This window comes from Alligator sinensis, unplaced genomic scaffold (assembly GCF_000455745.1).
Source record: "Alligator sinensis unplaced genomic scaffold, ASM45574v1 scaffold520_1, whole genome shotgun sequence".
Taxonomy (NCBI): Eukaryota; Metazoa; Chordata; order Crocodylia; family Alligatoridae; genus Alligator; species Alligator sinensis.
Window position 1 is genome coordinate 1,236,731 of NW_005842064.1, and position 17,615 is coordinate 1,254,345.

General features: G+C 46.7%; 1 protein-coding gene across 1 annotated transcript in view; it reads left to right on the plus strand.

Annotated features, from left to right (window-relative positions):
- The window catches only part of IGF2BP1 (insulin like growth factor 2 mRNA binding protein 1), a 95,929-nt gene extending 78,651 nt beyond the window's left edge, over positions 1-17,278 (plus strand). The window contains exons 4-15 of the mRNA XM_025203748.1: positions 945-996; positions 1,979-2,042; positions 5,892-6,173; positions 7,062-7,196; positions 7,720-7,842; positions 9,245-9,380; positions 10,262-10,384; positions 11,351-11,467; positions 12,574-12,648; positions 14,861-14,992; positions 15,433-15,546; positions 16,436-17,278. Of these exons, the coding sequence (XP_025059533.1) occupies positions 945-996; positions 1,979-2,042; positions 5,892-6,173; positions 7,062-7,196; positions 7,720-7,842; positions 9,245-9,380; positions 10,262-10,384; positions 11,351-11,467; positions 12,574-12,648; positions 14,861-14,992; positions 15,433-15,546; positions 16,436-16,528 (1,446 nt within the window). The 3' untranslated portion in view covers positions 16,529-17,278. The remainder of the gene's footprint in view (positions 1-944; positions 997-1,978; positions 2,043-5,891; positions 6,174-7,061; positions 7,197-7,719; positions 7,843-9,244; positions 9,381-10,261; positions 10,385-11,350; positions 11,468-12,573; positions 12,649-14,860; positions 14,993-15,432; positions 15,547-16,435) is intronic.
- Positions 17,279-17,615: the final 337 nt, after the last annotated feature.

A 17,615-nucleotide genomic window follows, 5' to 3' on the forward strand; every position in this document is an offset into this window, starting at 1 on the left:
CAAACAGGCTTTAAGCCAAGTCTGTACAAGAAACAAGTTGTTGGTAGAGCTGCCCCAGTGCAACTGTACTGGCAAACTCTTCTAGGGCTAGATTTCATTCCACCTGTTAGGTGTGTAAAGTGGATGTAGACACGTAATCACAATCCTATTCCACCTTGCTTGAGTGTTTGAAAGACAGGTAATGCAAAAGGTGGGTGGGTCCTCCTCCTTCAGGCTGCTTTTTTTGTGACTCCAACTTTAGGGGCAGATGCATCAGTGGATTCTCAGGAGCTTCAGCAGGGTGGAATAAAATCATACTTAGGCAGCCAAGTGCACATAGATACCTAAAATGTGGAATAGAATCTGGCCTCTTCTGCTAATCCAATTTAAATTCAGTAGAAGTGCTTATGGCAATATAATTTACACTGGGTGCATCTACACATGTCCCTATGGTGCTGCTGTTACTGCACTATCATTTAGTACTTCTTTTTGTACGGCGCAGTAAAAGTCCATGCTGCGTCATGTGCACAGTGTATGGTTATTTTTAGATAGTACATCACCGTAGCGACATGCAATACCAAGGAAGCGCATTGCTACGGTGATGTAGCTGCAGTGTCACAGTTTTTGCCTGCTGATGCTACGTCGCCATAGCGTGTTGCTACAGTGACGCAGCCTCACATGTAGATGCACCCACTGTTTCCCTTCAGCAAAATAAACTCGACCAGCCAAATTACTGCTGTGATGGCATCACACTAGGCTCTTGCAGGGATTGAAATGTCACCATACTTCTGTCACTCGTGTACAGGATGGGAGATGCTCTTTGCTTGCTTTCTAAACAGACAAGACAGATGAAGAGTGAGAGGGGAAAGAGGTGCAGAGAGACCTGGTTTGATTGAACATTTGTCTTGTGGTGCAGGCTTATTCATATGCATCCAATGTAATGCAGCGTCCCCTTCATTTTCTAGGTTCTGGATGGTTTGCTAGCCCAATATGGTACTGTAGAAAATTGCGAACAAGGTAAGAAAGCAAAAGTATATGGTAAAGTTATTTATTTTTTAAAGTTAGAACTGCTGGCACCCTGAAGCGTGTGGCTCAAGCTCACCTCCAAGATGCTATGACAACTCTGGATATTCCTGTTCATTATTTGGCTACATGACAAGATTCAGGAAGGGCCTGGAAAAGGTTTTAGACAGTCCCCAGTCTGCCATGTTGGGGGATGGCTAGGATTGGATTAGGTTACCTTTCAGTTTTGGTCCCTGGTTCCAATCTGGACCATGATGATAGTGATTAAAAATCACTTTATGTCCTTTGAAACAAGTTGGGAGTGTCTGTTCCTAGCAGGACAATGCCCATGTCATAAAATGGGCTGTCAAAGTACAAGCCTTGTTGGCAATCCCAGCACAGAGTTCAAGGATTAAATAGGTCAAAGACATCAGTTTCCCTACTAGCTGAAAGCCTTGATATGTCAGCTGGATAATGGAATTATGCTTCCCCCACCTCTCTATATTGTTTGGGCAAGCTCATCCCAAGCTTCAAAAGCCCATAGCAGATCAAATCCCAAGTAGGGAATTCATCTGCTCAGCTCCTTGTGTTGGGTCATAGGCAGTATTTGCAGCTAAGAGCTGAAGAGCTAAAATTATGAGCCACTACAACTTGAGCTAAATGGCCAGGTGCAGTATCTGGGAAGTAATAACAGACTTACACCTAGTTACAAGGATCAGCTGCTAGAGGGAAGCAGAGACCTGGCATTATGTTAATGTGGGTTACACTTGTACTGATATTGCCTGTACGTCAGTGCCTTTTGTGAAGCATTTTGAGGTGGAAGAAAAGTACTACGTAAGAACTAGGCATAGTTACCTGGTTTGTGGGAAAGGGCTCCCAATTTCAGTACTTCCAGTCTGGTTCTTAAGCCTATGACTCAAGTGTATTTTGCACATAGTGCAGACACAAGCCCTTTTTGCAACACTCCCACTAATTCCTGTATTTTTTTGCTCTAAAGTGAATACGGACAGCGAGACAGCAGTTGTCAACGTCACCTATTCAAACCGGGAGCAGACCAGACAGTAAGTGAAGTTAACCTGGGCGTAGGTATAGACATTTTAAAAGCCTGAGGCAGAATCAGTCTAAGTTATGCAGTTTTCTGTAAGTGGTGTAGTTTAGATTGGTAGTGAATAGAACACACATTTGCCCTTTGGTGGGGGGTGCAATTCTTGGACCAGGTTCTGTTATTTTTAAACCAGTCTGTGTGCCGAACTTCTGTTCTGTTATGGCTATAGACTGGTTTTGTGTGCCGAACTTCTGTTCTGTTACATGTATAGACTGGGTTTTGATCACTTATACCAGTAAAAATGTAATGTCTGTACCTGATGGAACTAGTTATGATGCAAATTCAACGTGATCACTTTTGTTTGAGGTAGATTCTGAGTCTAAACTAATAGCCGATATGCACTGATGGGATCTTACTGATAAGTAAATTTAATTTTCATTTTGCATGAAGATGGGTGCTATAGTAAACCGTAATGTAGAATAAATTTCTAATCTGCTGAAACAGTTTCAAATTTGAAACAGGAAGATTTCAGTGATAGCTTTTAAAATCAAAATCTAAAGATGTGGACAGACGTAACAGTTATATTGGTATTAAATTATCTCAGTATAACGTATTCCTGTGTAAGTATAATGTCTGTCCATTTGTACATCTGCATTAAGTAAGCTAAACATGAATGAAACAAGTTTAAAGTTTAGTTCTACTTGTACCGGTACAGGAATGGACAGATGTTATAATTAAATTGGAACAACTGATGAAGTGTCCTGACCATTAAATGCCCCTTCCCCTTTCAGAACAGTTACATCTAAGACTTGGACCCTCCTGCCTGACTTCCTGTCTAACCCAGGGCATAGAATTGGCCGTGGTTACTCCTGTATTGACCTCTGTAGCTTCTGTCTGGTAAAGCATAACTTGCTGAAAAACTTCCAGCCCCGATTTGAAGACATCAAGAGATGGAAAGTCACCACTTTCCTCTAGAATTTGTTATGGTGGTGAACAAGTCTGTTCATGCTTAGTGCCTTGTTTCCAATAAGAATTTCTCTGGCTTTCAACTTCCATCCATTCATTCCAGCTATGCTTTTTATCCTGCCCTTTAATACCAATATTTTCTCCCTGTGAAGATACATTCAGACCATAAGTCACTTCCCAGTCTTCAGTTGCTCTAAGGGTGTAGACAGACATAACACTTGAACCATTCCAAAAATATCACTGTTTGAGAGCCCGTTCACAATTGTTCCTGGACAGAAGTGTTCACACATGCATTGCTAGGGCATCTAAGAAGAACCCTGGCATTTTAGGGATTGCATTGTTGCTGAAATGCCACCAAAGGGCATGTACCTGGACCATCCTGCCTTCCAGGGGTCAGTGCCTGGAGTTTCCCCAGGATGCCACAGTTGATGAAGACCCAGATTGGGGCAAGGGGTTGGAGTGGAGAGGTTGCCAATTGTTGGGGGAGCTATGTGGCCCCCAGGCTTGTGGCCCAATTCCCTGGCTTTTCCAACCCCTGCTCTGGAAAGCCACCTTGCCAGTGTCACCTCCCTGCTGCAAACCCTGGGTGATGGGGTCCCAGCCCCAATTTGTGGGGAGGGGTTGGAGGGATCACCAGCTGTTTCTTGCTCCCTGCTTCTGGGCTGTCAGCCACTGTTCTCCACCCATGCCACAGCCCATGCCTCAATTTCCTTACATGCCTCACCTGCATAGCCTATGCCTATACTTGCTTGCATGCCACCGCACTCTGTGTCGTGGTACCCAGACAGAGGGTGCCCAGGTGTGTGTGAGGAGGAGGAGTTTGAGGTCCCTGCTTCTTGAGGTTGGTTGCTTTAGGACTTCCCACAATCTCTGCCTAACACTACAGCTTTAGTTTAAATAGTTTAAATAGACTTTCCCTAGAAAGCTACTCAAGTCCCTTGCATTGCCAGCAATTGCATAGAGATGTGTGTGCAGGGTGGAACCTGCAGGGCAGGGCTGGTGGCAAGAGGGCAGATAATATTTACTATTAATGGGCTAATTCTATTCACTTCACATTGAGCATATAATTAACAGCCATTCTGTGCTATTAATTGCCCATTGTGCAATGGTTCTGTTCCCTGCAAACCACCACCCAGCAATTGACGGTGTTTACTATTACAAGCACAACCACTCTCCTACCACAAGCAGGGGCCACACAGTTCCCATAGCCCCAGGCTACACACCCACCCCCCACCTCAGATGAGCCTTGCTTAGGGTTCTGCTTCCCCAACTCCTGCAGACTGTGGTCTCCGTGGCCAGTAGGAGGGTTTTTGGGCTGCAGGGTTGCATCCCACAGCTGCCCCATTGCCCTGCATGGGTTTGGAGGGGGGGAAGGGAGGGGAGGACCAGTGCAGTTTGGGATGCCTGGAGGATTCATCAGACACTAGGTGCAGAATGCGCTGTGTCCACATATAACATTGAACTAGTTCACAAAGGACTGGCTCAAAATAGTACTTCATTTTCACAGTGTGCTGTTAAAATGTCCCAAGAAGTTTAAATTGGTCTTAAATGGTGGGCATATATAGACGCTTGGGGCATTTGTACACATGCTTGCGCTGCAGCGTTGGGAATTTTTAAAAACACCCGGCTGCAGCACGTGCATTGGTATAAATGGCAAAACGTGCGTCAGTACTGAGAAAATGGCAGCGGCGCACTTTTGTACTAAAACACATCAAAGGTGTTTTAGTTAAAAAATGCACCACTACCATTTTCTGTGCGCTGATGTGCATTTCACTGCTTATACAACTGCATGCAATGCAGCACAGTGGGTGTCAGCTCATATGCAGAGCAGTCTCTAGATTAATCGAGTTTGCTCTGATGCACTGGATTTCCAGCACATTGGAGCAGACAAAGATATGTGTATAAATGTCCAGTGACTCTAAAGTGTATTTACATCTCTTTCTACCATAGCATTGTACTGGAACCTCTTAACCCTCTATACCCCATGCTAATGCAGATTGCATAACTATTTGAATGTCTTAGATTGCGTCACCATACACCAACTATGTACCCATGTAGCTACCGTGTACAGAGCCCTTTATTATCTTACAACTCTGCAAAGCCAGGTAAAAAAACATGATTCTGAACATTTTCTAGTAAAGTTTTAAACCTGTTGTAAGTGTTATGTCTGTCCACATGCTAAAATGTTTAACACCTAGGAGGAAATACACAGATTGGCATGATGCTGGTATTTTGCAACTGCTGGGGCATCAAAGATGTTCTGGGCAAAGTGTTGCTTGTCTTGGTGACACCAGACACTTCCAAACAGTTGGAGGTTTGAAGCTGGGCTGGATAAATGTTCATAGCAGAGACTGATTTTGCTTTTTCCTATAGCCCCATCTACCTGTGGCTTTATGAAAATGCAGCCAGCTGCCAAAAAAAGGAAAAGAAAAGAAGAGGAAAAAAAAAGCCTAGTCTGTTAAATTTATTTTAAAAATAAGCAAGAAACCACTAGGCTGAAAGAGACCTCTTGGGTCACCGAGTCCAGACACATCATATAATCCCCTACATGAACTGATCAGATTTCATTTGAGAGTGGTTTTTTCCTACTGCTCCTGTTGGAAAGAACCTCATTCTTCTGAAGAAGACTTGCACCTTCAGCCTTGGTGTAGCCTCAAGGGGCTGGGTGGGGGAGTTACACCAGGGAAGAACTGTATTTTCAGTCTCTCACTTGCCTTTGATTTCACTCCATCGAGTCAGCAATGACAGATGAGCTATTAAAGCCCAGTGCCCTCCTCCCACTCCTCTTGTAGTCATCAATCTTCAGTTTCCTGTCCCTTCTTCAGGAGGAAATGAATGACCATGAGAGTGGGTAAAGAGACACAACCCAGGATACTCTCTCGCTCTCTTTCCCCCTTAGAGCAATCATGAAGCTGAATGGACACCAGCTGGAAAACCATGCACTGAAGGTCTCCTACATCCCTGATGAACAGTCCATACAAGGGCCAGAGAATGGGCGACGGGGAGGCTTTGGTACCCGGGGTGCTCCCAGGCAGGGTTCGCCTGTTGCTGCTGGAGCGCCTGTAAAGCAGCAGCCAGTGGACATCCCCCTTCGACTCTTGGTACCCACACAATATGTGGGGGCCATTATTGGCAAGGAAGGAGCCACGATTCGCAACATCACCAAACAGACACAGTCCAAGTGAGTCCTGTCTTTCCTTCCTGCCCTGGAGTTTGATGGGTCTCATTGACAACGTAGCAAGCAGCGCCCTGGTAGGGCAGAATTTTAGAGCAAGATCCACGTGGACTTAAGGGGCTGGGCCTCCTGGGGTTGGGGGAACTGGAATGTAATTAAGTTGCAAGGCTTACCCTGGAGCCACTAGTTCTCCATCATGCCTTCCTAGACTGTATCTGATGTACTCTCTCCCAACCAGAGGGAGACAGCAACAAGGCATCACTTTCATGCCAGCCAACACCCAAAGAGGTGGGCTTTGTTACCTGAAATTTCCCCAGTTTGCTTCCTTTCCTGTTCTCCTTTAAGGCATTGGCTGTAATAGGATCACAGCCTGCTTAGTCATCAGAATAGTCTGATTAGTATATGTGAAGAACAGAAGAGGCTATAGGATCATCTTGTCTGACATCCCAAAGAATATCACGTACTAACCCCCCTCCTCATTAAACCAAATAACACCCAGTCTTGATTTAAGGTGTCAAGAGATGGAGAATTCACTGCTAGGTTGTTCCAGTAGTTCATTACCTTTGCTGTTCAAAGGAAGCTATGTTCTTTCTTATATGACTGTGCCTGGCCTTAATCTAAAGCCATGGCTTTTTGTTATGACTCTTTCCAAGATAATATCAGTGCCTAAGAGTTCGAGGTTTAGATTTTGCTCTGAGCTGCTCCAAAACACTTGGACTGAGTCAGCTGGTTTTCATGTAAACCCTGCATGTGGATGTTCAAGTCAGATCCAAGCTGCCCCCAGGGGTTGCAAGTGTCCAATTTGGGAGCAAGATGCCTCTCTCGCAAGCAGATATTTGCTTTGTTCAGGATACACCATGTGTGTGTCTCACGGTGGTTTTTGTGCACATGCAGAATCGACGTGCACAGGAAGGAGAATGCAGGTGCAGCGGAGAAAGCCATTAGCATCCATTCCACCCCTGAGGGCTGCTCAGCAGCTTGTAAGATGATCTTGGAGATTATGCACAAGGAGGCAAAGGACACCAAAACGTAAGGCTTTCAGCTTCCTCACTGTAACACAGAGCATCTCCTCTTGCTGCACTGGAGTATTGCAGGGGCAGTGACTTAGTTCACTGGGGAGCTGAATGAAACACTTCTGAAAGGGCCATATGCAAGGGCTGGCCTTGGGGGGCACAAGCACTGCTTTTGGGCATCCCAATAGAGCTCCTGCACTGACTCATTAGCTCATGCTACACTGGCTGCAAGACAGCAGGAGGTAGGGGGAAAGGCAATAACGTGGGAAGACCTCATCTTCCTACATGCAAGGCTCTTGGTTTTGTACAGACCAGTCCATGTAGGAGACCAAACTGGAGTGGTGGAGCTCAGTTGTTTTCCATGTGTGAGCTCCATTATGTACCTTGAGGTGGGAGAAGGAGTCTGTTGGGGATCTCAGGACTTCTCGTCAGTGGGGAATGGATCTGGCAGTGCCGCACTCCTGCTGTACCCACCTCCCCACTGTTGGATCAGGAATACTGATTTTCAATTTTTTCCCCCCCTTTTCTTCCTCCTTAAGAGCTGATGAAGTTCCTTTAAAAATCCTGGCCCATAACAACTTTGTGGGAAGACTGATCGGCAAAGAGGGGCGGAACCTCAAGAAGGTAGAACAGGACACGGAGACGAAAATCACCATCTCCTCGTAAGACTCCCCCACTTACCCTCGCTGGTTCCTTTCTCTCTAATGTTCAAGGCAGAGCTTCTAGGCTGTTGGCTTGCAAAGGAGGCATGGGGAATCAGGCAACCTGCTCCCCTCCCCCCCGATAGGGGGACCTGTTTGACTCAGTGGGCACTTTGGGCCTTGTTACACATTAATTTTAGGCAGCTCCTGGAACTCTTAATTGCATTGTCCACACAATGCCTGAAATTAGTTTTAAGCACACTTTAGGCAGTTTAAGCTTATGCCACTCCAGGCAAGTTTACCTCTGCTCCATGGTACCTAGCTCATTCCATTAATGTGTAGCCACTGCTCACAGATGAGCGGTCCAGTTTGCAGTCCTCCAACATCACAGGGTGCAGTGTCCTCTCCTCCACACTCCTGTTCTGTGTGGACAAACTTTCCATCTCCTGAACTCTACCACTCAGGGGGCGATTCTGGCACCAAGCCTCTCCCTCTCCCACCCATGGGGGTATGGCCTTCACACCCCCAGGGGATGTAACATGATGCAAACAGGCTTCAGAGCATATAAGAGCTAGCCAGGTTGCAAATGGATAGGTCCAGGACTGGGGTCTGGGAGGGGCGGGAGGATGGGGGGGGTAACAAAGTTGGGGGGCAGATCGGATCCCCATGGGGCTTCCTTTCTGAAGCAGGGGCAGTAGCTCCCCCAAGAGTACCTTCACCACTCCCAGCCACCCTGGGAAGCATGACCAGCAGCTTCCACATCCCAATCCCAAATGATTAAAACATGAGACCTTCTTAATTTACTTTCTCTTTATTTCTTTTTAAATTCTTTTTTTTAAACTTCTTTTTATTTTATCCTTTAGTGGCTGACTTCCTTCAGTTCATTGCCACCCTTCCCCCACCCCCCTTTCCTTTCTATATCCCATTTTATTACTTGCTCCCACTCCATTACTATCTCCCATTTTATTACTTGCTCCCACTCCATTAACTCTCTGCTTCCCAGCTTCGTGTCCCAGCAGGACAGGGATAGAAACCTGTCCTGGCTTACTAGCCCTGCAGTGGCAAATCACAGCTGTAGCTCCTAGTCAGGCCCCTGCTTGCCAACCCTCTAGTGGCAAGTCACAGCTGTGCAGGTGGGGGACAATCAGAGAAGGTTTTTAGCCTTAAGGTGTGACTGCTTCAAACTCCAGCTAGCACTACCATTGATCAACATTTGAGCAGCTCAAAGTGCAATGTGTAACAAGGCCCTTTGACTCCTAGAGGCTCTCTTAAAATCTCAGTCTTAGCGCTTCCTTTTGTGTGATGTGGTTTACAGTGCCCTGACCATTGCACCAGATCTCCATAGCACCACATGGAAACTGCACCGGGGCTGGAGGCTGTGGGCTGCAGGCTTCCTCTGTGTAACCACTCCGCTTCCTTCCAGCTTGCAGGACTTGACTCTGTACAACCCTGAGCGGACCATCACCGTGAAAGGCTCCATTGAAAACTGCTGCAAAGCTGAGCAGGAGATCATGAAGAAAGTGAGGGAGGCATACGAGAATGATGTGGCTGCCATGAGCGTGAGTGTGTTTTGTGTCAGGTGTGGCTGCCCTTCCATGGCCCCTTATAGCTCCAGGGCTGGGGCTCTCTCCCCTGCTGTGGGAGATCCTATTCCAGATCCTGTTCTACCTGTATGCACCTAAGTGCAATCCTATTCCACCTTGCTCAAGTCCTCAAAAACCTGTTAATGTGTCTGCTTTCATAACATGCCATTGTCTTTCCCATAAGACTCAGGCACAGAAAGCAGTCAGCAGGAGGGGCCCCCACCCACTTGTGCATTAATGTTTTCTCAGGCACTCAAGCAGGGTAGAATAGGATCACATTTAAGTACCTGCATCCATTTAGGCACCTAAGAGGTGGAGTATGATCCAGCTCAAAGAGAGAAGCAGGCGCCACATGAGAGAAGCCTGTGTGTAGACCTGAGCAGTGCTGGGGTCTGTTGGCTGGGTGGCCTTGGTGTGTCACTGTATCTCTTTTCTTTCAAGTGGGCAGCTTTTTCATTGATGGCCCATGAAGATGACTGATCTCCCAGCTCCCTGCAGCTGTTGGTTCCACTGCTAGAGTATCAGTAAAGACAGTTACACACCTATACTATGCTATGCTAACTCCTTCTCTTTTAAAGAGAGTATAGCTAAGCATAGTGCTCTGTCTTCCTCTAGTAGTTGGTGGCAGGCCTGCAAGACAGTTTGATGAGCCTGCTGCAGCCTTAGCAATGGAGGCTCAAGCATTTGAGTCCAGAGGTTGCAGGTTCAGTTTCTGCTGCCACCACAATTCACCTAGAGCAGGGAACCTACACAGACAGCACCTAGCATGAGGAGGCTCTGATCTTAGTGGACGTCTCTGTAGTTGATGCTGCAGTGCGAGCAATAATGAGCATGTTGCTCTTGTCTTATCCTCACAGCTACAATCTCATCTGATCCCTGGCCTCAACCTGGCTGCTGTTGGCCTGTTTCCTGCCTCCTCCAATGCAGTGCCACCTCCTCCCAGCAGTGTCTCTGGGGCAGCACCATACAGCTCCTTCATGGTAGGCAGATGACCTGGTTGCTGGAATCATTTTAGCTTCTTCTTTGGAGAGAGCTGTGCTTTGGCAGGCTGATTACTGTTGGGTTGTGCACCAAGGAGTATGGCAGTCCATAGCCTGGGGGGTATCGACTTGCTCTGGCTTGCTGCCTGGTGGCTAAAAAGATAGATTACGATAGCTGACCAAGTCGTGTCTTGTGATCCTGGCCTGATTTTACTTTGCCTAGAAATGGGTTTGGGTGATTCAGTTTTGGGTGGCCTGACTTTTGACTGTTCCTGTCTGAATTCCATATTTTGTGTCCCTTAGTCATGTTGTGGCATGTGGACTCCTCCAAAGCTTGAGTGCCACAGGGCCAGGCCTGGAGACACCTTTAGAAGGAGGTGTGCCTCATCCCCACCTTGTCTAGAAACTATGCACAAATTTGGCTCGTGTTTTCCTAGTAACACAAGGGGTGCTGTTGCTGCAGCAAACTTGAGCCATGCAGATCCCCCCAGAAGAGGACCTGAAGGACTGATGCCCTGGGCTTCCTGCACTTTCGGGAGTCTTGTGTGGGTCCAGCTGTTCTTAGTGCAGACTACTGAGGGTGTGTAAATGTATCATCCTTTAGCAGCAACCAGCACTGACCATCAGAGCCTGCTCTGACTCCCAGCCGACAGAATTACTCCCTTAGCTCATGTGCTGAGCACTTTCTGGAATGCACCACAAATTTATGATCGCATTTTGCAAAAGGATCTCAGCCCCTTGCAGGAGATCAGATGGTCCAGTGCAAAATCAGACTCTCTCTCAATTCTGTTGCCTAACCATATGCCTGGTGCCAGGTGTCTGTAAGTGTGTGTCTTAGGCTCAGTGGATCCTGGGGATGCTCCGTCTGTCTAGCAGCCTGCAAGGCAGATGCAAATCAGGTCAGGTCCTTCAACTCCATCCGTTTTAATGGAACCTTATTGGTAATCCCAATCTTTCTGCCAGCAGCCTCCAGAACAAGAGACAGTCCATGTCTTCATCCCTGCTCAGGCTGTTGGTGCAATCATCGGCAAAAAAGGACAGCACATTAAGCAGCTCTCCAGATTTGCGAGTGCCTCCATCAAGGTAGCCTTTCCAAGGCAGCTGGCCATATTTCCATTAGCAACTTAAGTGCTACTTACTCCATTGTTTGGTGGGTGCCTTATCACTGAGCAGGCCTCTTGACCTTCATATTAATGCTGGTGGGACAGGGAGCAAGGCTGAGCATCTCAGAGGCTGAAGAGCATAGGAGGCAGCAGCAATAGACTTCCCCACCATGCTTGTTGCCATTGTGTCACTCTTGCCTTAGAGCAGCACTGGTAGACAGGTTAGGAGAGTCGGGTCTCCATATCTCATCAATTGTTAGGCTCTTGCTTGGGCTGTTAATTACAAAGCCAATGAAGCCTAGTGGTGGTGGTAGTTTCTTTGATATGAACACCTGCATATTAAGATCCATCCAAGTCACTGCACTGACACCTTGGCCAAGCCATTATATGGCAGTGGCTTTTAGTCACTGTTGTCTGGTGGAAAATAGTAGAAACAAGGGGGCTTGTCACTATTTAGTATCCCCTTTGTCTACTCAGTTTTCCCTGGGGAAGTATGATTTCTAGCAGTTGTGCGGTCTACACAGTTGGCTACCCAGCATCCCTTGGCTTCCAGGGCAGCTCTCTGTCCAACTCTGGTATGCAGCATTGCCAGCTCAGCAGTTCTGTCACTAGATCTAGAGACTTGTTGCGGTCCTGGGGACCAAAGGTCTATATTGAGGATCCTGCCTCAGTTTGGTATGTGTGATGCTTGGTCAACTGCCCAGTGGTGTTTTTGATAACTTTCAAAGACCTTCATCCAGCAGCCTTTTGAGACGGTGAATTTCTGCTTTCATGTGCTGGCAACACTGCCCAGAGGCCCCTTTGAAAAGTCCTGGCCATCATCTTTGTTTGGATAATTCTCCTCTGCAGTTAGAGGACATTCAGGTTTTAACCCTCCTTCCCTCCTCTTGCAAACCTTATAGTGATTCCATCTGCCAGACACTGATGTTTCCGCAGATGACTCACCCTGCCTCCTTGCTTCCCTCCCCTTTGTTTCAGTGCAGTGAAAGGGCTAGGACATTACTAAGTGGTGGGGAAGGTGAGGAGTCAGCTGCCTCTGATACATGCCTCCTCACGTGCTCACATTGTCTCTGTTCTCCCTTTCAGATTGCCCCGCCTGAGACACCGGACTCCAAAGTGCGCATGGTTATAATCACTGGACCACCCGAAGCTCAGTTCAAGGTTCTATCTTTATTGCTGTCTCTCAAGTCCAGACTGGCATTTTAGCCCCTGCGGAGAAAACCCTTGTGTGAACATGATTTTTACCTCAATGAGAAACTCCTGGAAAAATCACATATTGTGATCCCTAGTGACTAAAATCCCCAGGCCAGCAAAGCTCAGGTCCAGTGACACAAACCATGCAGTTCACCCAAGTTGGACTTCTCTTGGATACTGCAGGGTGGTCCACTGGCTAGAGCACAGGCCTGGGAGTCAGCAGACCTGACTTCTATTTTTCCCCTTGGTCTGACTGGCATGGACTGGGGTGGTGCCTTCCTCTGTAGTGTGGGGCAGCATCCTTTTCCTAGAATCGTCTCAGCAGGCATTAACCAACTACTCCGCTGTTGGGAGCCCTTGTGCCCCCAACTTTTACCTGTGTCTGTTTAGGTGTTCTTGGTGTTTTAGATACTGTAGTTGTGAGGGAGGGGTTGAACTGGTGATTTTGGAGACTCCTTGGGTTAGTGGTTGCCAGTGCTGGATTGAGGCTTAAGCTACTTAAACTGCAGTTTAGGGCCTCATAATATGAGGGGCCTCTAAATAAGGAAAAAACCCTGGACATTTTCATTCTAATATGACATATATATGGCTCCACAGTTATAATTCATATTGAATTCATAAATTTGTGCAGAGATAACAATAATTCATCTTAAAATGTCATGAAAATCCATTTTCATGGATTTCGTAGATTATTTTTATTTTTGGGGCCTCTTAAACTGGACCTAGTTTAGGACTTCAGCATGTCATAATCCAGCACTGGTGGTTGCCTGAGATTGCAGGACTTGGCCTAAGACATTCCCTCCTCTCCTAGGTTTCTATTCCCAAATCTACCACTGACCAACTGCGTGACTGTGAGCAAGTCACTTCATGTTTGTGCCTTTCACTATTATGGAAAGACAAAGTCAATCTAAGTATAGTGGGCCAGTGTGGTTAGGGCACACCAGTTTTTCAAACTGATGGCACGTGAGGAGTGATGTGACTAGTAACATATGCAGCTGCCTTTGACCCCCATGCTGAATGACCAGGTGCCCATTTACAACAGTCAGCTTTTGACCATTTTTGGCATGAGTCTGGAGCCTGGCTCAAGTTCACCCCTGGAGCCATAGTGAGGGTCCATCATTGCTTTGCACCTTCCTGCCTTGTTTGTCAGAGAAGAGTCCTGTAGAACTGAAAGATGATGTCCAGCAGTTTCTATTACCGGTTATTAGTGTCTTTGACAAGCTAATGCATGTTGGTCAGGATAATCTGACCACCATGGATGGTAGCGGGACAAGAGGAAGCCAGAAAGAACACAGCTCTGACAAAGGGTTAAATCAGTATCCATGTTGTCATCATCTATACCCAATGTTTTCCAGGTCCATTTCCCCATAAGCTTGTTTCTCTCTCCAGCAATCCCAGGTCTCCTAAAGAGTTAGGACTCAGCCCGTGCCCTGCTCACTCCCAATACAGGGCCTCTTTCTGAGGTACTTGTCTCACCACTTGTCTCTCTTTTGGGATCCCCATAGCACTTCACCAGCACCTCAGTGTTGCTTGTTCTCTTTCTAGGATGGCCTGGGTCAGGGTTAGCTAGGCTCCAGACTTCAAAAGTTGCATACACTGTGAGCTTTGGGTAGCCCAGTGTGCCGGACTGGTGTCCTAAATAGCTTTAGTCCATGCTGGCTGAGCAAAGCTGATGTGCAGATGTTTGTATTAAATAGGATCCTTTTTCGTGAGGTGCCCCTATATTGTTGTGACAGAACCAGGGGGGGAGGGGGGAAGAAAGTAGGAGTTGGCATTCATTTAGGGTTGGCATTCATATTTGAATAATTGATCTCTCTTCTGCCTCCATGAGGTACTTATGTGGGTGCAGATCACCGTGGTATCTAGCTAGCTTAGTATTCTTTGTGTCTTGTGGACATCTCTTCATATTAGCAATATGGGAAGGGCAGACTTGTCAGGTTCCCCTGAAATCTCTGTGCTACCTGTTTGAGAACCCCGGGCTTAGAGAGCTGCATATATGGCTATGATATCCCAGCAACATATCTCCCACTTTCTACTGTGGCAGGTTTGGATAATCCAGTTCCATCCAGGGGTAAGGAGGAGAAGCCCCTATCTTGAATGGTGAGAGCTGTGGGTGCATGGTGCTACTACAGATTGCAAACCAAGTTTAACACCATTCTTCCCCTCTTCTACTTCGCAGGCACAAGGACGAATTTATGGCAAACTCAAGGAGGAAAACTTTTTTGGACCTAAAGAAGAGGTGAAGCTGGAGACGCACATCAGGGTCCCTGCCTCAGCTGCAGGGAGAGTCATTGGCAAGGGAGGCAAAACTGTAAGTGAACCAAAGATGGAGAGAAGTCTGAGACCATGGAAAGACTGGGAAAATCCTTGGGAAGGTGGCTCATTCCCAGGTGTGAAACCTTCAGGGAGGTGGCTGTAATGGCCAAAACAAAGTATGCTGAGTTAAAAGGGGAGGGGGAAGCCTACTGCATATCTGCTGTTCTGCAATAACTGTATTGTGAGTCTGCTTCTATCCTGTGGAAAGTGGAAGCTCAGTCATGGTAATGTAGGCATGTTTCATTAAAGGCAGTCTTGGTAAAGCTCTTTCATTAAAAGTGCTCAGCTTCATTCATAGCAGAGGTTGGGTGGGAGCATTTGTTTGCCAAAGGGAGAATGGCAAAATCTGGTGCAGGGTGTTTTTTGTTCCTTCTTGAAGTGAGGAATCATCTCTACTGGACCAACAGCTGGTTGACCTCTGCTCCTTTTCTGTAGGTCAATGAACTGCAGAACCTGACGGCAGCAGAGGTGGTGGTGCCACGGGACCAAACTCCTGACGAGAATGAGCAAGTCATAGTAAAAATCATCGGACACTTCTATGCCAGCCAGGTACAGCGAGCCGGGCTCTTTCCTGACGTAGGGCATGTGCTGGGAGTGGGTGAAGCAGAGAGAAAAAACTCGGGAAGTAGATTGAAACTTGCATGGTCCTCTGAACTGCATGCAGTTGTGTGTCCGCATGTGAATATACACACTCTACTGTCTTTCCAGAAGTCCATATACTAACATCAGGCAGCCTGTGCAGTGCCCGAGGTCATCAACTGTTATTGGTTTTATTATTATTAAAACATGGGATAATGTCCAGAGGCCTTAATGAGAATCAAGGCCCCATCAGAACAATGTGAACATGATGCAAGCTGGCAATGGAAGGGAAAGGCATGTTCCCTCCCTGGATCTGAATGAGCGTCTCTAATACAGTCACCCAGCACCAAATGCAGAAGAGGAGCAGGGTACAAGTGGTTTAATCCTGGTCACATGCTGAGTCAGTGGCAGAGAGAGGAACAGAGCTCAAGTTTCCTGAGCCCCCTTCTTGGGCTCCTACAAATCTTGGTCCATACTGAAGTAGGTGATGACCCAAACTAGCCAACACCTCTCTTGTTTTCTGCTCTCCCACTGTATCTCCTTCTTACTATGATGATTATTGTTTGTATTACTTTAACTCTCTGAGCCCCTGCCTAGATGAGGCACTGTGGATTTGGGACTGTATAAACACATAATGAGAAACTGTCTCTGCTTTGGAGTTTAGAGACTCAAATGGACAAGATAGGCAAAGGATGGGAGGAGACACAGAGGCACAGAGAGATGAAGTGATTTGTCCAGTCATATAATGGGTCAGTGGCAGAGCCAGCGGCACTCCAGTTTTTTATCTCCTGGGCCCATGCCCTGAACAGCCAGGCTTCCCTCCCTACTGCAGCTCAACCCTTTGCTGTTCTTTCCTCAGATGGCGCAGCGGAAAATACGTGATATCCTGGCCCAGGTAAAACAGCAGCATCAGAAGGGACAGAGCGGCCAGACACAAGCACGAAGGAAATAAGAGCGGCAACAATAACACCACCACCACGTGAAAGAGGAACGAGCCGAAGTCAGGCTTAAGAGTGGCTGGGAATCAGTTACCGTAGACAACTTTTCCATTAACGGATTGAGAGTCAAAGGCAGTTTGATTGGCTTCCAAGGTAGATGCCTATGTTAAAATAAAGCACCCAAATTTGAGCCATTACAATCACTAAGCCCCAAAGGCTACTTAAAGAAGCAACTGCTGCAGTGTGAGGATTCTGCAAAGCAGCATATAGTGACCGAGAGCCCAGGCTCTTGACAAATCCAACACAGAGCTATTGAGGCTTACGCTCCTCCCACTGTAGCATCTGCAGCCTAGGTGCTCATTTAAGTAGCTTTCAGAGCTACAAATCCACCCCAGTCTTGCATTTCTGTTGTAGTCATCCACCAAGAGCCCCAGGGCACTCTCTAGCCATCATATTACAAACAGAAATTTGGCTGATCAAAATTCCTAGAGAAAAGTCACCTTTAAAAAAAAATTAGTGTCAGTTTGTAGAAATTCCAATGGACAGGGTGGTTTCTAATTCCATTGATGATAAATCCCAACATGAGTAAAGGCAACTTAAGTAGTCCACTTTGTTTTTGGATTCTACAGTAGCAGAAAGGAGAAGATATGGGACTCCCACATAGGTAATGATGCAAACCAATACAGTTTGCTTAGGCAAATAGTTTTGATTCCTCCCCATTTTAAATGATGACAACAACAAAAATCAGCTTTGTAGGATTTAACCTTCATCTGTTTGATAATCAGATGATCCAAAAAAAATGCACTAAGGCTGGGATTGTCAATGGTACCTAAGCGAGTCAGGTGCCTGATAATGGGCAGGACTCTGAACCTCAAGACAGACCAAAAATGGACGTTAGGATGAGGAGAGGAATTGGCATCACCTGATCACATGCAAAATACAGTGTGGTCTAGCTGATTTGAGGACTACAATAAGGCACAGAGATATAGGGTTTATTCCCAGCTCTGTCACTTAGCTTTCTAGATGCCCTGGGATAAATGCCCCAGGGCCTCACATTCCTCCTCTGTGATACTGTTTCCTTCTGGTAAGTGCTTGCAGATC